General features: G+C 36.2%; 1 protein-coding gene across 5 annotated transcripts in view; it reads left to right on the top strand.

Annotated features, from left to right (window-relative positions):
• SH3YL1 (SH3 and SYLF domain containing 1) overlaps positions 1 to 20808 on the top strand; it is a 47896-nt gene extending 27088 nt beyond the window's left edge. For 4 of the 5 annotated variants that reach the window (XM_032104556.1, XM_032104559.1, XM_032104560.1 and 1 more), the window contains one exon: positions 20216 to 20808. In XM_032104556.1, coding sequence (XP_031960447.1) covers positions 20216 to 20415 — 200 coding nt within the window. In that variant the 3' untranslated portion in view covers positions 20416 to 20808. The remainder of the gene's footprint in view (positions 1 to 20215) is intronic. The other variant, XM_032104561.1, reaches the window with a different exon arrangement.
• Positions 20809 to 22788: the final 1980 nt, after the last annotated feature.

Below are 22788 nucleotides of genomic sequence, written 5' to 3' on the forward strand. Positions count from 1 at the left end.
AAAATCAACACAGCCCATCTTGATTACAGTAAAACTAAAAAAACTTAAAATATTAATTTTGACTCATTTTTTATTCAGCAGAAACCTTTCACTTTGAAAATAAAATAAAATATTAACAGATTGTTATTGTACCATTAGGCATATATATATATTCTTGCATACTGAAAGAAGTGCTATATCAAGCCTACTGATGAAGATATGGAGGCAGATGAGAAAATTGTCACTGGCTTTAAGAATCTAAAAAAACCCCTTCTTCCTTCTATGACAATTTGAGTGATTTGTCAACCTCATTATTAAAAATTCATGCCTTCCTACATGAATTTGTCTGCAGCTTTTAGACAATATTTGTTGTGGCTTTCTTCACTATATTAAAGAGCCCTTTGCTACCCGGAGGAGCTTTTTTTTTTTGGTCTCCTCTTGTTCTCTTTGAAACACTTATGCTGTAATCAAGCCACTTTTTGGTCTTCCTTCATCTTTCTTTTGATTTCCAAACAGATTGATGAGCTCTTTGTCAAAAATCATTTTCTCTTCCCTCTCCAATTCTAAGTAATATTACAAATAGCAAATTCTGAGTTGTGAGCTCACCGAGATCAGTAAGATTTGGGCTCCTAAAAGCTCTAATGAATTTGCGCTAAACTCCAGTCCTTATCTTTTTTATTATTTATTTATTAATTCATTTATTTATTTTAACCTTCTAGAGCATTACTTATCTATGTTTAAAGCAGTTGAGGTAATATCAACCCTTTTAGATTAGGTGATAAATTCAGTTTATTTAAGTAAATGCATCAGAGATGCTGCTTTTCATGGTTACAGTTCTCCAGGAATCAGGCCTGGCCCACTTCTCTATAATTTCAGAGATGATCTCAGTGTTTCTTTTGGTAATCTATGAATGCCAGATGGTTCAGTAGATCTGTGAAAATCTGCTTCCCAAGAGAATTCCAAGACAGATTTTCATGCCTCTTGAAGTGTATTTTGTCAAGGAAACTTGAGGGTCTGTGTGTGAATTTGCCTTTGTTAGTACCTTGTGGATTTTTTTGTGGCCAGTTTAAAATGTGTTAACTAAGACAACATAATTATATGGACTAAGAAATCATAGACCACTTCTGAAGTAAAAAGCTTTAGAAAAATATTTTTTGCTTGTGACTTCTCCTCTTGTTTTACTTATTTTACTTTCATACCTGTTCTGCAGTTCAGTTTCCATCTGACTTATTTATCTTGTTATTTTTAAGGGTACTACTCTCTAGGATAACATTGGTCAACATTTTCTTTCTTGGAAAAGAAAATATAACCTGGAACACGGACACCGTTTTAGCAGTCTCTGCATTAATTAGTACCTCTGCTTATGTGTGGTGCAGAGCTTTTTTAGCACGGTATAATGAAAAAATGGAATTTTCAGTTAGAACTGCTGAAAGAGAGCATCACTCTATGGGCTTGCAACTTTAAAACAGGCTTGCTTTGGTGAATATGTATTGAAGCAATCACCTCTATAAATAAATAAATATGTATATATTTTTTTTTTCTCAATTTAGGTTTAACAAAACCTGTACTATTTTGAAACAACTCAGATTAAACTGGAAATCTAACATGCAACTATATTCACTGTGCAGTTCCATGTTTAGAATTGCCCACTGACAAAAAAATTCTAACAACTGTGCTACAAGGGAAATGTAAGTGTGCCCAAATCTCCTCTCGATGAGTGACTTTTTACTTGGGCATTTTTATTTTAATTAAGACTAAAAGCCATAGCAGGAAAGTAAAAATATTTCATGAGTTTTGAGACCAAAAAAAATCAGCTATCTCTGTGGTGTCAGACTAACTTTTTCCCAGTGTAATACCTGAATTTTTGCTTTTCCTTTGTTTTTAGAAAGCATATACAGTAAGTCTGCCTTCCTAGGACATTGTCAATATTTCATTATTTGCTTCTTTCTGTCTGTTCTGGGTCAAGATGATTTTAAATGGTTTCATCATTCTGAATTTTCCTTTGCCAACTTGAGTTGTAGTACAACTGAATCAAAAGCTTTTAACTTTTAGTTAAGTAAGATCATAAAATGTTTTTTGTACCTGATATCTGCATAGACCTGGAATGGAGAAGGAATCCAGAACCTCTTGTGTTTAGGGACAGAGGAAAACTCTGTTCACAGTGAGGGGAAAAATGCATTTTTCTTTTGAACTGGAAATTAAATCATCCATGAAAACGTGATAAAATCAGATGTGTACATACTCCTTTAGGTGTTGTAGATATGTGCTGTGTATCTGAAACTGGAAAAAAAGCTACTTTTTATTCTTCAGTTTATGAATTACTCCTTTTTCAAGAAAGGAGGAGATTTGCTGTAGGATCAAGTAGAACTATGGTAAGTGACACTTTATTGTGCCATAAATTGAGTCTCTCCTGATGGGAGAGGATTTGCTGAAAGTCCTTGCAAGGAGTTTAAAAGATAAAGCAAGACGTCTTCTATAGTTTCAATGCTTCTAGGTAGTTGTTTATTAAGTCTTACCAGAGAAACTGAGCCACTAGTGTGACCCAGGTACAGCATGGAAAGAGGCAAAGTGAGAGCGAGAAAGCCTAATTATCAAGATTTACACAGCCTTTTAAAGACATTTTAACCAATAGTTACTAAAAACGTACATTATTTTTACTTTCTTACCAATTATTCAGTAACACGACTAGGAACTGCGGAATTTTCTATTCAATCAATCCAAACTACTTTTACTGCAAAATATGGAGTGGTAGAAGAAGGAGAAGAAGGTTTAGAGAACAACAACAATCCTCCATTTTGATATTTTTTACTCTTATCTATATACTACAAAGAGAGGCCTAAAACCTCTAAATTTTCACCCTGTGACAATCTTACATAGTAGTCTATCACCTAATTCACACCACTGTATTTTCTGGTTGTTGTCTGACTGTTGGTAATTTTTTCCAAGGTTTGAAGCTAAAACAGTGTTGTTCAGGGGGGTAAGAACCCTTAAAAACAGGCAGAGAAATATTCTCGGCACTCTGGGTTCCTACAGTAAGGAAGAACCCTCATCAAGCTGTGCAGTAATCTGTTCCTTCAATACTATAATTTGATGAGAAACTCTAGTAGATTATAAACTATAAAATCAATAAGACAGCTCAGTGTGACAAATAGGTGTTCGTTTTAGAAAATTTTTACAAAGTGAGACATATGATATATCTGCCATAATCCTTCATGACATTGTCTACTAATTTGGTAAACTAAAGTATGTGAGGTGGTTTTTTTTTGTTTTAAGAGTTTTTGCTGAGCTTGGTCTATTTTTATGTTTTTCATGGCAAGACTTGTGACATGTTTATATTTAGTTACTAGAAAAATAAAACATCCATCTGGTGGTCCCCCACAGTATTAATTTTCTTGCTATTATGAGCTCTTTCTTAATACTAACCGAACCCAGGAAATCCCAGGAAATTATTTTTGAGACTATTTTTATCCCTGATTCACTTTTACTAGGATCGTACTATTACTATCATGAATGTGGTAAGTCAGATAATCAAGCTGCTTATGGCTTATGTTGTGGCAAGCTGAGAGGAAAATATGCATCATGCAGGCCTTCACTGGTCATACTGAAACAAATAACTAGATGCACATAATCAGCTAACTCAAAATACAACAAGGCACAGAAAGATTGAGGTCAGACATGCTAGAATGAAACTGGGGTCTTTCTGATGTATGTATGCATGCGTGGGCAGAGAGCTGTAGTGCTAAGCATGAACCAGATACTCTGGCATGGGTCAAACTATTTTTTTTCTTGGCATTTTTTAATGGTTTGGAATAAAAATTGGGAAATTAAAGCTAAAGCACAGAAAAATTTAAGTGCAATCTGTGCTTATTTTTTTAAGTGTAAAGCACCACTAAATTGATAATTCTGATTCACAGAATTAAAACATGAAGTTGTTCATACGAACATATAAATGTTAAATAGTATAGATTGAAGTCTTGTCTGAAGCCATTGTAACACACACAGATTAATGGAATATTTCTGGAATACTGGCTTAAAAGGTTGTTTCAAAGCTGTGAACTCCATTAGATAGTATTTTCTTCTGTGTTTTTCAAGCAGTAGGACTACAGCAAGCTTAAATTGCTTTCCTGTCTATTATCCAGAAAAGCCTTTGGGAGTATGGGAGCTTCTGCTTCACTTATAGTACTTGAAGGCAAACAGAAATTTTGACTCCTCAAGGAAGTGATATATATACAGGATTTCTCTCCAGAGTGTGGTGAAATGCCCTGTGCTTGACTGACTTGAGACAAAAGCTAACACTATTGTAAGAAATTCAGGTCTTTTTGCAGTAATGGTGGGCTGATGCTTTACAGATCCATCCTTGTAGCAGGGATGAGAACATCTACCTTATAGTAAATGCTAAGGGAAGACTTTCCTTTCTCTGGGAAATTAATACTTTTCACCCTGATGGAACACCCACTTTAAATGTATTTTCCCATGAGCAATAAAATTAGGTACCACGGTTCCCCAAAAAGTGGTATGTTCTCTGTCATGGAGGGACCTGGAGTCCTGCATCTACCTTGGCTGTGCTGGTTCAGTGTTACATCATGCAGGTCAGCCAGCTGGATATTGCTGATTGTACCAAGAAGGTCATTCACCTTTGGTAGAAACACTGTCAGTCCCTGAATAAGAAATAGGAGGCCATGGAGAAAGAAATCAATAAGACAGACACTAATGTAAGCTAAACTAGTATGACAAATAGCTGTTGTAGAAATGGTGTAATAATGGTTCTCACTTCTACAAAAAGACACGGTTGCAGGAAACTTCTTACCTTTTCATGAGGAGGTCTGGCAAGGTTTGCATTGAGACTTCTCTGGTTATATTTCATTTGGTTTGTCTTTCTCATTAAAAACTTTATTGCCATATTAGGCAACCTTCAGATATTCTTTTTCCAGTTGTTTCTTGAAGAAGCTCAGCTAGAAGTGACCTCTACTCTTGTGGAAAGGAAGTGTTAATTTTTTCGTACACAGTGAGACTTGCACCCCTCTTCCCCCTTTTTTCTCAGTGGTGCATGTTTGTGTTTTTAGCAGCTCCTTTGCTATTTAGCAAGGAAGGTGTCAAAAGAAGATTAAAAATAGGAAAATAGAAAACTCCTATGTAAAAAAAATAGAATGGGAAAACTTGTTCTGGTACACAATTTCAAGTATTGGTCTGTGCCATAAGGTTCAGACTGTGTCTTCTGAACTCCTGCCATTTCTGCCTTTCATCAGCAAGTACAGAAGGATGAGCCGGAATTTGAGGTTGGGGCAGCAGAGTAAGTTTGGAGATACTTTTGAGGGAAAAATCTGCTTTCACATTTATTGCACATTGGACAAATTTGAGCCAGTGGCTGAATCCCATCTGCAAGCCTGAATTCATGCTTGAACTAAGGGATGTGATTGCTGTTAGCGTTTTCTTTTGAAAGAGTATCTATAAATCCAGTATTTTGCTTGACTTAAAAGCATATGTATGAAGAATACTGTTAATACCATTCATAAATTTCAACTGAAAATTGTGGTACTGTTTGCTTTTTCATTTCAAGAGCTTTATCATAACTGACTAGGCTGATGTAATGAGTATTCCACAAAGTTTCGTTGTGCTTAGCTGGGAAGTGTAATGTGAACACACCATGGGTGATAATGGCTGTCCAAGATGCTTCATCCATGTGATGGTGGATGTTGCAGGTTGCAGAGTTTGCACTGATCAGATAAGGCTCTAGTTCATGGTTCTGTGCCATTTCTAGCTCTTGCTGAAGCTGTTCTGTAATGAAGAGGGCTATCTACCTTTCTCCTACTGGTTTAAACTGTGGCCAAATGATTGCAGGATTGTGCCATGGGATACTGTAAGTGGAAGTACAATTGCTTGGGTCACCATTTGGCAGATGAGGGGAATATTGATTGAATACCTTTTGAAATTATAAGTTGATGGAGCCTGTGGTATAGGTGGAATTAATAATAGCTGTACTGCTGGTGAAGAAACATAAAATCAACGAGAATTAGTAATTGTTGCAAGAATAAGTCCTAGCATAGATTTCAACAAACCTTATGTCCCTTAGCGCAGCTAAAGTTAACAAGAGTTTTCTATATATTGCAGATGTTCATATAGTATAAATGTTACCATGGAAGTGCTAGACTTTGTATTAAAACAGGATACTCACTTGTCCCTTTTACAGAAAGCAGTTTCTGAATCTTTCACAATGACTTGAAACTCTTCCTCCTTTTCATCTATATTTTTTCTTGTCAAGATTAATTATTCTTTTCTCATGCTTTCTAGTTCTCTAGCAAAAATACTTTTCTATCTGATTCCTTTGCCTGGTAGTAGTAACGTCTTTCATTTGTTTTATTCTATGAAGTTCATTTTCACTTTGCCTTGAAAACAGGCTTTCTGTTCTTGCTCCGCTGTTTTCCCAACCAGTTTTAAACATTGATAAGGATTGTGAACAGACCTTCAAATGAGGCCTTGTACAATATTATTATTTAGTATGTTTCCATATGAGATACTCTTTGTCTCACATAATTTTGTTATTTTAACCATTTTTCTAGCCAGTGCAGAGAAATATGTCTCCATGCAAGGCTGAAAAATAATTTCAATCAGTATTTTACAAAGCATTACCTTAAGAAACTGGCAGAAACTGTATAGAAGTACTGTATTTACTACTCTTTGTTTTTTTCCTGAGACTGTAGATTGTTTCCCAGACTGGCATAAAAGCTAAGGCTTCTATCAAGTGAACCAGCTTATGTGCCAATAATACCCTTGGCAGAAATTTTGGAGCTGACCATGCAGAGATTTGAGAATCAAAGTGCAGAGACAGTGTATTGAGATTGAAATGCTAACTTGGTAATGTGTAGAGGAACATAGAGAAGCTTGTCAAAATAAAAGAGCCCCAGATCATTCCTAAATCATCAGTTTGACCTAAATAAAACAGACCTCAGTTCTTGTAACTGTACTTTTCATAATATGAAGGCAATGCTTAGCATTGCATCTCAGCTTTTGCAGTATGATTGCAGCACAGACATTACTTGCATTAATGTAGTGTTGAGCATGATAAAGCCCTTGACATCCATATGGTTTATTTGACCTTTTCACTTTGAATGAAAATCTAATTGTTTTTTGAAAAGGCAGAAAAATATAAAAAGTAATCAGCAAAAGTACTGTTATGGAATTGACTCTTGCAAGCAGGAGGTAGGGGTTTTTTATATCCTAAATATCAAATACAACCACAGATGCTTAACAAAAAAGGCACTTCTTTAATGCAAAAGCTGAGTGTGCTGAAACAAAGATAGAAAGCATTCCATCAGCAGATGAAGATGATGAGCCAGCATGTTCCCTAGTAGGCCAGAAACTCAAAACCAGCGAAATATGTTTCATACTGATGAGCTAAATTTGCACAGTAACTTAAACTTTAAATACAGTCAAGTCTGTTTCAATCACCAGTTTTGTTTGCTAGACATGACATTGTTCAGTAACGACACAAGTTAGTAATATGGAATCTGCTTTGAAATGATCAATTTCTAGCTTACATAGAAGAGGTCAAAAATACATAAGCCTTTTCCTGGGTTTTGTGAGTCTCTTACAAAAGTGTGTATAATATCTTCATTCCATGCATACAGATTTGCAGCTGATGATGAACTTTTTATCTGTTGAGGCTTTGTAGCAAAATTGAGGATCTTGTACTTTGTATGGCTAACTTTGCTTTGAATAGTTATTTCCAGCCACCATTCTTTGTTAACAGAGAAGGTAGTTGTAAAGTTATTCTGAAAATCAACTGGAGGGCTTTGTAACACTGGAAACCTGGACAGTGTACCCAGTTAAGTAATACATAACATCTAGCACTGCAACTAAATCAGAAAATAGGGTTTGCTGAGACAGTCCTCATGGAAGTGGAAGAGGGCTTAACATCTGGTTTTGCTTTCCTTTCAAGAATTTGGGTGTATATTTAATACCGAAACATATTAAAGAGTGTAGTTCCTGGAATGATACAGGCCTTCCTTGATTTTATCCATGTACCTTGAACATATTTTCCAGGTCGCTGGAAAAAGGAAAACATTGTATACCTCTTTTAAAAGAGGGGAAAGGAAGGCTCCAGGAACTACACACCTGTCAGTTTCACCTCTGTGCCTGGGAAAATCATAGAACAGATCCTCCTACAAGCTATACTAAAGTACAGGGGGGTGGGGAGGTCATTTGAGAGGCAGCACAGCTTCACGAAGGGCAAGTCCTGCCTGACCAACCCACTCAACTACATCAGTGGACAAGAGAAGGGCTTCAGATGCCATTTATCTGGATTTTGGGTCCCTTCTAACCCAAGCCATTCTTTGATTCTTTGATTTTGAAATTGCCTTAAATCTATGGCTGCTGTAACACAACAGCCTTCAGGTGTTCTAGGTATAGAACAATTCTTTGCCCATACGTGAATGTAGAGTAGAGCAATGCAACTTACACCTTCTCTCCCTCCTGAGAGCGTGTTTGTTTAACTGAGCACAAATAGGCATTCGTGGGGCATTTAAAAAGTACTGTTTTACCCCAGTGACAGTGAAGCTCACTTAATGTGAAAAGTCCACCCTCATTTTCTTAGTCTTGAAGAACTAATTATTTGCAGACTTCAATATTGAATTTAAATACTTGAGTTTCTTAAGAAGCTTTTATTCAGAAAGTAGAGAAAAATGAGTGATTTTGTTTACTTGCCCAAAACAAGCCGTAATTATTGGCAAAGAAACAGCTAAGGCAAGAGATTATTTGTTCTGAGTGTGATTTGCTGAATATCACATCTCCTGACCTTTGATCAGATGAGCATTATTGGAGATTATTTGGATCAATGATGGCATATGAAATACTTCAAGTATCTGTACAGAATATATCTGATTATAGAAGATTAGTACCTGTAGATATAAAATGTCAAATCTACTGTGCATATTTAGGCCTTCCCAAACATCTGTTCAGTGAGATCTGAGGTTGTTGTTTTGTGTATGCTGAGGGTTTTTTGAGGTGAGTCTACGCTTAAAAAACAAAATTTAAAAGACCATTAAGGAAATTAATAGTTTAATGTGAATAGGACATTTGAGATTTCACTTGTAAGGCTGAACAAACACTTGGTTTGTTATTTGTCCAGAAGCAACTAAAATTAAATTTGTAAGAAAGTATACATCTGTTCTGCTCCAGAAGTTGAGATAAACCCCGTTTTTCTTAAGATAAAAGATGAGAGGTGAGAGCTAAGAATATGGAAAATGAGCATACTGGGTAGAGAAAAGAGCTCGTCTGTATACTAGTGTGATTCAAGAACTGAAATTATTTTCATGACTTTTAGTATTTAGGATATAGTTAGGCTACTGTTTTTCTTTCTAAATGGAAGTTGCTTGAAGACTTTTTCTTATAGCCATTAGTATGTGTAATATTTTGTTTTCATATAGGAATTGAAAAGTTAATTTCTTCAGAGCCGCAGTGGATAATACACTACACTGGTTCTTCTTTACTCCATTTTCCCCAGCCCTCACTGGCTGATGTTTTGTCTTCATGAGAAAAAAGCCATGAAATCTTTTAATTTACTGCCCTCTTATTCTCTGTGTAGTAATTCATATGGCACTTTCTTTCAACCTTTCTCTGACTTTCCTTACTTCATTTTCTTTGTAAGTTTTTAAACAGATCATTTACCACTTTGCCAAGATGCTGCTGTTTTAGGCCTATGTAGGCCTTTAGACATAGTGAATGATAAAGCCTGAGAATAGACATTGCCCAATAAGGGCCCAGTAAGTGAATCTCAACATTATAATGTGGTTTATTTCTGCTCATCATGACATTGTAACTTGGACAACTCAGTAATTTGACTTAACTTTTGTGCCTCCTAGCTGTGACCATGAGTTCAATATCACCTTTGTGGCTCTGAGCTGCAACTTTGAGCCAAAGCTGACATTACCTAAATTTGTTAGAAACGACTTACAAATGGTAAAGCCTCCAAATTCAGATATCATGAGAACATGGACCATGATTGCATTAAACTTCTGCATCCATAAAATATTAAAAATATACGTATCCAGTGAACTTAATGACGTCTTACTCTCCAGGATGCCAGTTTTCAAAAAGTCATATGGAATGAGATTCTGTGTCTGTCATGTTCTTATTATTGCATGTGGTCATAAAGGGGACATTTTGAGGTAGTGTTGTTTCAATATTTCATGACTTTGAAATTTTTCTTTCTTTGTTTACATTCCAGGAAGCAAATGACTCAGTCCTTTTTCATAAAAGATTTACATAATATATGCAAGAGGTTTTTAAATTGGAGGAGATATTCAAACTGGTAGTCACATCCATTGCAAACCATATATTTTCTATTTCAATAACAGAGTACTGTTTTCAGTTGCAGTTTTCATCATTTTGATTGCTTTCTAAAATCGTGAGTAGAAAAATTAGTTGTAAAAAAAGATTACTTTTTTAATATGTGCATGTAGTAATAAATGTACAATTCTGTACTTTTGTAACTTTATTTCTTTACAAATGAGAGTATCTTTTTCTGTGTTTCCAGAGCTGTTCTGTGCAAATTTGACTGTTATAAAATAAATGAAGTAGTTTCCATTACTTTGTTTCTAAGGAGACACATTTAGTTGCATGCATGTATGCTTTCAGATACTGAAGCAACTGTTTTCAGATTATCAACAGTTCTAGATTGGTTTTAGAATATCAACAAAGTATCTTCAATTGTTTCTTTGTTCTAATTCAGTGTGACTCATTACACTTACGATCAAGACTACTATTTATTCATATATTTTGAATTTAAAACTAGTATTCCTTCCTGTTTTAAAACTCTTTACAGCAATTACAAAATATAATAGTGAGATAAGGTGTGAGATCCTTAACTTTAAGGGACTGAACAGCTTTCAGGAAACTGGTATGTTGGGATGATTAGTGGTTTCCTCAAAAACCCAGCACTAAACCTTACATCTTTCTGCCACACCTCCTTCTCAGTTCCCTTCCAATGTTTCTTTGACTATCCCTGATGCAATTCACGTAAGAAATTAAATCTCTTTCTTAGCTGCTCTTCTACATAATGGTTTAGAAATAGACTTAAAATATAATGAAAACCAAGAGGGTAAGTTTAGATATAGTAAAAGGTAGATACTCCCCAGTATGACTGATCATACATAGCCAAGATGTTGGATTGGATTTGTCTCATTCTTGAAAAAATGTGCTGTATCACTGAGGCTTTAGTAGTTTCAGCTTCATAATTCTTTAGAGAAAAGAGCAACACAGAATTAGCGTTGTATCAGACAACATGCCATCCAGTTTCTCTCTCTGTATCAGTGGTTCAGTACATAATTAATGCTTTGAATTCAACCTGATTAATGCTGTTCTTAATTATTTTCTAAATTAATATCAACAGGTAAATTTTAGGCTTGTTTCCTTAGTCTCTTTGAAACAGCTGCACCATTTACATCATGTGCTAGTATTTTTTATCGTCTTTCTATCTAGTATTTATCAAGGCACTAATCACAAAGACATCTTTATCTTCCCTCTAAACTTTTCATCCCTCTAGTCTTCTGTTTGCTAGTTTCCTTTTTTTTTTTTTTCTTTTTGTAACCTTCAAGTAGGTTCCATTATTGTACACATAGGCTTCTCTCAAAATAACTAATATTAAAAAACCCATTAATATTAAGGCAGTTTATGGAACCAATGACTTTTTGGTGGATTAATGATTACCAAACTAATGAGTAATATCTGTGTTCAGTACTGTATTATGTTGAATTCGAATTTGGTTCTGGGTTTAGAGTTCTGGGATATGGAATACATCCATTCATTTTCAAAATCTGTCTCTCTGTATTTAAGTTTCTTTAAATTATGTACACATTCCCTTAATTTCTTGATCTTTGTTATTAGTTTCTGTAACTTCATTAAGATTCTTCTAAATGGATTTGACCCCTTAGCTCTGTGTTATATAGCTTTATCACATATTTTACATTTAGCTCAGCCTTCAGCTACAAGAGTGGCTCTACTACATTGCTAATGCTTCTCCTGTTCTTGTACTTCACCTTCCTATGGCTTCCAGTTCCTTCAGTGCTCTCTGCTCTCCTTTCCCTCCCATTTTTCATTTGCTGATTTCTTCATTCATGGTTATCTCAGACCTGTTTAAAACCACATATTAGAAATTGTAGTTCATCCTTCTGTATGTAACCTGCTAGATTAATATACATCTTCTGTTTTATTTGGTAATACTTGTGATCCCTGAATTCTATTGCTGGGCTGTGTCTGTAATTACCTTTACATCTATATTTTGAGTGTGTCACTGAGAAGTCTTCCTTATTCAGCCGTCTATTTTTATGCTAAGTTTTCCCAGCTAGCTGTCCTTTGTCCCTTTTAATTTGCTAGATAACATTTTCTGCAAAGAGCTATTTCTATTTCTCCTTTACTCAAGTATTCTTTTGTCAACTAATTAAGAATTCAAGATAAAAATTGTCAAGTAGAATCTGGAACTTCCTCTTGCTGACCCCTGCAGAGCTCACATGTTCTTCAACTTGAATTTCTTAGAAGTTTTCACTTTCACTATAAGAGCAATGAGGCCTATAGATGTTCTCTGAATACCATTTTAAAGATGCAGCCTTTTCTTTCTGTCTCCACTTTTGTCCACACTTTTGTCCTATTATGATTCAATTGTTGCAACATCCTTCTCTCTGACCTTTGCAAATTCAATATTTCTTTACGTTCATCTAGATTCAGTTCTTGCTTCAAAGTTAATTTCCTGCCCTATCATTTTGCTCATCTTTTACATTCCTCCACTGGCTCTCATGTTAAGTATGTCTTTGAGCTCAGACAGAACCTAAAGCACCCCCTGACAGATGCAGCTTTCACCTCAGTCTTGTTAGTATTACAGGTTTAACTTAGTGGTCACCTACCTACTTTGAAGTTAAACTTTAACCATTTCTCTGTCTGCCTTTAGGCATCATCATGGCCCAATGCTGCTGCATTGCCCAAGTCAGAATTTTAGATCTTTAGTTCCTCCTGTCATGAGCCCTAACGCTACTTCAGAAAGCTATCCCTGTCATTAGTAGTTACCCTGATGCCTTCAGAATTTACTACATGCCATTTCCTTTGCCCACCCTTGCTTTTCATATTCTAATGTATAATATGCTGCATCCAGCAGAAAATGTATCTCTCTGGTTTCTGTAGCCCCTACTCAAATCCTACCTGAAATATAGCTCAATAAACCTTGAGGCTTCTTGAGCTCAAACAGAACCAAAAGCACTCCCTGACAGATCCACCCTTCATTTCAAGGTTTCTTGAAGGCATTATAAAGCAGGAAGGGACTGTAAGACCCCTAGTAACTGAGTGCAGAAGCTGACTAACTGTTACTGTCTGGATTCCATATTATTATTTTAGTTCCACCCTAAAAGCTGGCTTTGACTGTAAAGCAGTAACTCATACAGCTGGGAATAAGCCATAAGACAATTTTTTCTCTTTTCTATTTTTCACTTGTCTTGCAAGGAGCCAGTGTTATGTTTTAGTTCTTAGATCTAGATCTGTCAGTTGAGGAACACAGCAAATGCAGACATACCTGTAAGATACTTACTCTGGCCATTTACTGCCTCACCTCATTTCTGGTATTGCTTGTCCACCAATGAATCTTTCTCTTCAGCCCCTTATTTTACTAAACTCTGATCCAAGTCTTAACAGTAACCCTAGTCACTCTGTCAGTCCTAGACTAAACTGATTTGTGTGCCAGTGCAACTCCCTACAACACACTGAGCCATATGTTGACAGGAAGGCCCTGCCAGGAAGCATCCTCAGAGAGATGCGGGTTCCTACTAGGAGGGCTCCATGCTGGCACTCCCCTAGCTGGATACAGGCTAGTCAGTGTCTGACAGGAAGTCTGCTCTGTCTGGCCTGACCATCAGATGATGCTGACAATGTGACTTCCATTGGTATCAAACTGAGTTTTGATTACAGCTGTTCCAGTCCCAACTGCCTACAATACAAATTTTCATACTGCTTTTATACTTTCAGGTAACTTTATTTCAAAAGTCTCTTTGAAGTTTTTCACCAAATTGCACAATGGCTGAGGTTGACCTCTAGATATCATCTGGTCCAACACCCTTGCTCAAGCAGGACTGGGTCTAGACAGCTTTTTTTGGATGAAAACTCCATCACCTCTCTGGACAACCTATTCAGTCACTCTTAGAGCAAAAAAGTGTTTCCTGATGTTCAGACAGCACCTCCTGTGTTTCAGTATGTAGCCATTGCCTCTGTCACTGGGCATCACTGGCAAGAGCCTGGCTCCACCCTATTTTCACCATTCCTTCACATATTTATAGGTACAGATAAGCCTTTTCTTCCCTAGGCTCTCTCAGCCTTTCCACATAAGAGAGATGCTCCAGTCCCTTCAGGTTCCACATGGCCCTTTGCTGGATTTTTTCCTGCGTGTCCTTGTTTCTCTTGTACTGAGAAGCTTAGAACTGGACTCTGCACTCCAGGTGTGACCACACCAGTGCTGAGTAAAGGAGATCACTTCCCTTGACCTGTTGTCAATACTTTGCCTAATGCAACCTGGGATGCTGTTTGCCTTCTTTGCATTGCCTCATCTATAGTTGTTGAGTTAAGCTAATGGTTGTCTTCCTCTTTAACAAGTTTGGTTGGAACCTGATGACAGTCTTCCTTTTCAATATGACAATTTGGAGCAAACATCCTTCAGGCATTTTAGTGTAACCAATAAATGTATACACGCAGTATTTACACTCACAGTGGTATCTTAGCAGATACCACTTTCTAAGGTGGGCATTAAAATTTCCTATCATGTCTTCATTGTTAAGGGCACCATCATTTTTTATTCAGATTTGCAATGGGGCCCAGTAATTGACCTAGTTCTTTAACCTACTTTGGATTCTTTCCTGAACTCTGAATGTAAACTCAATACTAACCCTTTCCAAGCAAAAGCCCATAATGGGTAAAGAACCAATATTTGTCTGTTTACTGCTGCTTACATCTCTCATACTAAACCTATGAGCAATACCTGATCCTTTCAATGCCTCTGAACAGTGTATTAGTTTACTAAACCTTTCTGATACTTGATATGTTTATTTTCAAAAGCACAGATTTTTTCACCTGCCTAATCTGTTAGTTGTTTTCCATCATTTTGTCTGTTTGTTGATTTTCTCTTACTTCTGCACCAACAGGGTCCATGTGGTTGCTTATTTTTCTAGGTCTCCATTTAAACAATGAGACTTGTATTACAGCTTTTCAGTAAGCTGGCGCTTTTTGGTGGAGCTTTTGTGCCTGCACTAACTTCTGTCATCTCTGTTGCTGGAGACTCATCTGACTTGTAACATTCTGTGGCAGTCCATTTACCAAAGGAGATATTTAACAAAGAGTGCATAATATATGGACAGTCAGCAACAAGAACACAGTGGCAGTGATCAGTCCTCTTGATCAGAAGGCTTGTTGGTGGTGACAATTGAGTCACAGGGCCCTTTTCTGCAAGTTCTTTAATATGGTTGTGATGAACCCAAAACCAGCAGTAATAGTTTATGTTAGTTCACTTATAGTTTCTATCATATAGTTTTTCCTGGTTTTGTCTGGGGCAGAGTTAATTTTCCTCTTAGCTGGTAGTGTTAATTGCTAGTAGTGTTGTGTTTTGTATTTAGGATGAGAATAATGTCGATAATGTGCTGCTGTTTTAGTTGTTGCTGAGCAGGGGTTACTCTAAGTTAAGGACTCAATGGCTTCTCATGCTGCACTGTCAGCAAGTGGGCTGGGGATGCACAAGAGGTTGGGGGGGGGGACACAGCTTGAGTTCTTATCTCAACCCATGAGTCCATGAGTTTTCTTACTTATAGCCCTCCAGATCTCTTTCACATCCCACTGAGGGGGGACAGGGAGTCAGGTGTGTGTGGTACTTAGTCACCATTTGGCATTAAACCATGACATCAGTGCACACATGACCCACAAAATCATGCTAGTTCTCAAATTACTGACAATTAGTGAAACTTGCAAAGTGCACGTTTAGCAATCTCACCACTAACCTCAAGTACATGAAACTTACTTCAGTTTTATTGCTGTGTCCATGGCCAAAAGCAGCACATCTTCTGCAAGCTGTTCAGTATCAGGCATTTGGTGGCTGGGGGATATATGCATCTATGCCAGTAAAATTAAGTTTGGGGCCCACAGCTGAACTGTGTTCCAACTATTCTGTGTTCCAACTCAGATTTGGGTTTTGAAAGTCTAATAAGCTTAAGCCAAAATGATTACAAATGACTGTTCTTCTCTGAAAACTAGTCTTAGAAACAGCCTATGGCTTTACTAATATTTTATAAGCTCACATTAGAATAGTGGCTATTTTATTTACTAGTAAATTAAACAGTGTGAAGGCATGGGCCCAAGCACTGTAACTCATTTAGTTATGTGATTGTGTTGTTAGAAAATGCCTTGGCATTATTCTCACCTTCCACTTTCACAAATAATTCCAAGATGTGGTTCAGTTGTTACTCCAGTATAGAAACCAGCAGGCAGTTTGCATGTGGCTTTTCTCTCTGGTCAGTGTTTACTGGTATGTGTGTGGCCAGTCTATGCCAGCTGGCCTCTTAACTGAGTCAGAGAAGTGTAGACAGTGCATCTGTTCTACAGAGACTTTACAGAAAATGCTTTTATTCTGCGATAAATGTGCCATAATTAAAAATAGTTTTATTGCTCTTTCATTCACTCTGAGGCTGTATTGTCGCACACCCAAGAGGCCATAAATTCACTCTAGTTTATACCCCTCCAAGTCTTTTATCTGTAGCAGTGTTCCTTCACAAAATCTTCAAATCATTTTGGTATGTAAAGATGAATAAAATGAGAGGATATTGTGGTCAGAGAAGTTTGCTGTCAAGCGTATGCTATGCCTGTGTATGCTGGAGCATTGAATATATATGTTGGCTACTGTGCTAATTGATCTTCAACCAAAATTTCTATATTTCTGTTTTGATCACCGTGTTTGTGGAAGTGTGGTGTGTGTATTCAAATACCAATAACAAATAAGGATTTTCTACGATGTAGTTTGTTTTTCTTGCAGTGTGCATACTCATTAATCTCAATGATTTTAGTATCATATGCTGTATGTAGCACTGTAGCACCATCTTGTGTGAGCTGCAAATGTGGTTTCTGTATATGCATTCAGCAATCTTCATGTGGAATGTAACAATTTTATTTAAAACCCTTTCATATAAAACTGAAATTGGGAAAGGAGAACATGAAATAGATCCTCGTTATAGTCTGTGCAGTAGGTTTCATAATAGTGCATGCATTTAAGATACCTCATTGTTAGGATGACCCATATAAGTATGAAGCATGGGATGCTGAACTCTGGAGGCAAGAAATATGCATTCTGTCTGCTTTGTGCTACAAGACTACATAATTAAAGCACAGAAATTGGAATATTTATGAGAAATAAAAGCAAACAAAACTATAGTATAGGAAAAGACTGCTAGGGAAAATTAAGTAGAAATGGCTATGAAAGAGCTGACAGGAATAAAGCTGAAAAATGCTTTTAAATGATTGCAGGGAGCAAATGGGGCAAGGACACGGAACTGAGTGTTCATATTCAGCTGTCGTGCTTTGAGGTTTCTCTATGTTTGGAAAGATGCACGTGTACAAGGGCAGAAAATGGGAAGAGAAACACATAAAACAATTTTGTTCATATGATAGAGCAAACAATAATTGGAGGCATGGTTGTGGTGCATTGAATATACTTCCTACCCTTTGCTATCTCACACATGGATCTTTTTTTCCCACCTTTTCATGCTTTAATTTGTGCCTCGTTTCATTTTTCTTCCTACTTTTACAGAGCCAATTTCAGAATACTCAGCAGTTTGTGTAAGAGGAATTTCAGTATTATTGCAGGTTCAGCCATGGAGGTGGTAACTACTAGTTACTACCATTGCTATGAGTCCAGCATATCATAGTGGTCTTGACAGCTCTTCTTCTGAATGTAATGAGAAGAAGCTCTCACATCACTTAGCACTTTCAGTCTTCTCTTTTGCTCTGTCAAATATCTAATTTTTCCATATATATTTGGGGAAGTTTTAATTATATAGTAACTCCGATTCTCTTTGAGTGACTATTCATTTAGGTGATGGAAACACATAGGTTTAAGAACTCAAAGTATAGGAATTTGTTGCATTCACAGTGATGTATAAAAGGAACTTTTACCCATGTGTGCTGCCTGAATGTGGCACAGGGGTAAAACATACCCTTCTTCCTTTTTATATGCAACTGAGTCATAACTATTTTCATGCCATACCACCTAAAGGGCCATAGTATTTTCTGACTATTCTTCAATTAATACTAGGAGTAAAAAGTTGATTTTTTTGCTTTTGTGGGTTTTTCTGCAATTTCCTCAATCAAAATATCTAGCTTCAAACCACACTGTGCACGGGAGCACATCATATCATCCCAAGTACATCAAATATTTGAATTCTTGGAGGAAATTCATATAATTGCTAAATATTCAGTCTATCAGGGTTTCAGATGTGACAGTAAAAGAGCTATTTAGAAAAGCTGCATTGCTGCCTTTTTTGGTAGGAGTAACTGATTGAGATATGGACCTGATAATCATGGTTTTATTTTCACATCAAAAGAAATAGTGTTGTGTGGCTTTACATCATGACTATAGATAGCAAGAGAGAGAGATTGTGTGATCAAGAAAGACAGCATTTGACTTCTCTGCAATCAAATCTCTCCCAGCTCATGGCCAAATAATTTTGTGTTATTCTTTGATGATTGCTAAAAGTTCAGATCATGAAGAGAAAGCACTGGCCTGTAGAATGAACATATATATTGACAGATGCTGGGGAAAAAAGCCCTGTGCTGTTTATGCATACATTTGTGGTCCATTGTTCTTCTCTGTCCTCTTTTGGCTACAGTTTGTGTTTATGAGCCTTAAGGAAAAAGAATTTTTCCTCTTTCTTTTGAAATGAAAAAAGCAACCAGAAGAAAAGATCTGTGTCTGTCAGTTGTTGAAGACAGACTGCAAACGTTGTATAAATGCTTTGCTCACCACCCTTTCTAGCTCTGCGCTTGCAATGTGTAGACTAATGAGAGCTTGGATTTCCCCTTTTCCAGCAGTTTTGACAGCAAGAAGGTGCAGCTAATGCTAAAAGCCTTTAATCTTGCATGCTTGAGCATTTATGCAGCCATCATGTCTATATGAGAAATACATCCTGAAATCTCTCTACCTGACTGTGTAAACATTATTTCCTCTTAACTAATCTTCCATTGCACCTTCCATTTTTCACTTTTAGATTCACTCATGTGAGAGATTTAACTGTTTTCTAAATCAACATTAATCTAATGCAACTACCTCCTGTAACTCAGACAGTTGAAGGGATTGAGAGAAAACATAATTATTATTAAATTGAAGATACTCAGATTAAAAGTTCAGTGGTAATAAACATTGAGATATTGGCTAAAAATTTTCTACAGGAATAGAGGATGGATAATAGTATCCAAGATTTTCATAATTTTAAAACTATTTTAGAAGACTCATGGCATGATTCCACCCCCAGCTGAGGACAAGAAGAGTTATGTAAGAGATTGGTGTAAAGAAAATAAAAGCCATTTGTATATGTGGCCAAAAATACTACTATACAAACCAAGTCATTTCCAGTACATCAAACTTTAATCTGTTCCTTCCACTGGCACATTTTGTGTGTTCTTTTTAACGTCTGAGATACACCAAAATCCCAGGTACTGCAAAACCTATGGAACAAGAAGGGAAGTGCTGTGGATATTTTGTATTTTTATATCCTGAGTTTTGATTAAAAAATCAAATTTTCTCCTTTGAATTTTGTACTTTCTATGAAGAAGCTGTCACAAAGAACACAAACAAAACTCAAATCTGAGCAGTGGCTCTGATAGGAGTCGTTCAGGAAACACTCATGCTTTCCTCAACACACCACTTTTGTTGCCACTGTCTTTGACTGTACGAGGCATACAGAAAAATGGCTGATCTTTATTTTGTACAGAGTCTAATTTTATTAAATAGACTGTACTATTAGGCTGGAATTAAAATTTCTCTTACCTAAGAATGTAGCAGAAATGGAGGGGATTTTTCATTAGTGGTTTATATGCTCATATAGATTATTTTAGTGTCTTTGTCGCCCTTTTCTACTGTCATTTAAGGATATTCTGCTTAAGAACTTAGTGTATGTGCTGACACTAGTAATTTCCTTTTAGTAATTTCCTTTTTATTTAATATTTTTAATTTCAGATAACTCTCGGAGTGATCCAGTAGAAGTGACTGCACTTTATTCATTTGAAGGACAACAGCCAGGTGACTTGACTTTCAAAGCCGGAGACAAAATCACAGTGACAACTAAAACAAATTCCCAATTTGATTGGTGGGAAGGAAGAATAGGAGGAAAAACTGGCATCTTTCCAGCCAATTATGTTGCCATAAGTAACAACTGAATTTGTACAGAATAAAATGTTGAGGCAGTAATATATTTACACTCAAAAATATATTTTAATTTTTCAGATTTTATTAAAATGAGATTTTTGATCAATACTATTCTAACAAAAAAAAAATTAAATGCTTTGAATGACCATAACTTTCCCCTAAATTTATTTCTTAAGTAAACAGTAGGTGATAGTCAATTTATAAGAGCATTATTTTTGAGCAAGTTGCTCTATAAAAAGTAATCCGATTTGTGTGTAGTTTCAATTCTGTCTTAGTATATGGATTAATTTTTCACATGAGGGAAAAGGTTTAGAATTAGACATGCTGAAAAAATGTTCATTTCTATTAAATTGTTATTTATGGTCTCTTTCCGTAATAAATGCTCTTAAATTTGCTTCAAACCATGTCTGAGTCAGAGTTCTTTACTTGGTAAATACAGATGTTTTTTCACAGGTATGGCAGATAAAATCACCTTCATACTTGGTTTTAAAAATCACTCTAGATATTGCAGTTTCTTAGTAACTACTTTAGATCTGGTCTGTAATGTTTCTCATTGTTAGGCACACAAAGATCTTTTTTAAAACAATTCTGTGACAATTAAGCAGTTCAGCTTCTCTGATAGCTTGTCTTGCCCTCATCTTTGGAGAATTTAAGCACTTCTGAAAGTTTGTTTAGTAAAATGCATGAATAGTCCCTCAGAAAACATACAGGCTTATCCTTGATTCCTGTAGGAACTTGTTCCACAGGTCTCTCTATCCACAAAATAGAGAAATTTCTGCTTCACAAGTGAGCTCGAATCCTTCCTGCTTCTTCCCATTTAAAATTTTTTTAATGTTTAATCTTTAAGAAAAGAGCAACATAAACTACAGAGTGAGTAGAGTACATTTATAACAGGGATGATATAGGGAAGATATTTCTGTAGCATAGATGTGATAGTAATGTATAGCACCATCATTCTTGGGTTTCAACTTCATTTTGAGTATATTTTTAAATCAACTTTATTATACAGATACTGCTTTTAAAATTGATGTGACAAATCACAGCAGAAGTGAGAATGAGATTTTGAGTTTTTTAGAACCAGTTTCGTTTCCTTCTCAGTGCTGAATATCCTGAATTTGCCTCTTATATGGAGTTAATGCCAAAATGATAATTATGTTCCATCAGTCTCAGGTTTTCCCCACTTGAAAATGTATTAAGTCCTTGTTTCTTCTAACTGTGCCATGAGGACCAGAAAATCAGTATGTATGATCTTTCCAGCAACCAAGGCATAGTTGATCTGTTATGATCCACTAATCTATCAGGTAATCTTTAGGTTTAAGTTATCTCATCTGAATGGTAATGGTAAGGCTAAGCCCAGTGTAGATGAAGACTTAGCATTAGGAAGTTATTGAATTCTAGTTATTGGGAAAAGTTTCTGGATTTCTTTCAGCCAAAATACATTTTGATAAACAAACTCAAAATGAGACAGAAGAGACTGAAACCAGAGTCAGATGTGTTTACAGCCTTTCAGTGAAAATCCTTCATATGCTTTGCCTCAAAAAATCAGAGAGAGACCTATCTTCAAATAGATACCACCACCAAACAGATCCACACTGCTTGCACATGTTTTTTTAGTAAATATTTTCTAGCTAGTGAGAAAGAGTTATACAACCTCAGGTAGCTGCAGTGGAAATGCACACTATGCTTTTAGAAGGACTGCTGTAGCATCTGCCAGTTTGAGGTGCGAAAGCAGGTTCTGTGTTTACCTATCTTTGACAGACTGCATCTATTGCTTCCTAAGCCAGAAAACACCAAATAAGCCACTATCAGGACTCAGTGAACAGGATTTCTAATAGTGTGATAGTCCCAGAAGCTTGATATTGTCACATATTCACAAAGAATAACTCCTGCATTTATGATATCCTGTTGCTGCACTGTAGCTACACAGTTTAAGCTGAAGCATCCACTAGCAGTATTCTGCTGTAATACTTCATTAGTCATTTCCAGAATGCTTGCTGCTTTTTCAGCCAGTGTACTTGCTTTTATGTAGAGTTGTTAAAGCTTCTTAACTCATCTCAAGTGTCTTCTTCCATGAAACTGTTGGAATTTATGAACTTGCAGCGTAAAATCTTTTTATTGTTTACATAAATTCAGTTTCTTGGATTGTCCTAGCTGTTTGGGGAAAATGAGGATTGTCTAATCTCAGTGTTCATGATATCTGTGGACTGTGCAGGATATCACTGATTAATTGCTAAATCCAAGCTGCATTTTGAGGAGGAAATATTAAATGGAAAGGATATCTTATAACTGGAATGTGTCTTACTTCATTTAAATGTAATAGAGGAAAGAGAATATTCAGCAAATTAGCCTAATTCAAGAAAGGCATTGGTTGTCAGAACCAAACC

This window comes from Corvus moneduloides, chromosome 3, assembly GCF_009650955.1.
Source record: "Corvus moneduloides isolate bCorMon1 chromosome 3, bCorMon1.pri, whole genome shotgun sequence".
NCBI classification, from domain to species: Eukaryota; Metazoa; Chordata; class Aves; order Passeriformes; family Corvidae; genus Corvus; species Corvus moneduloides.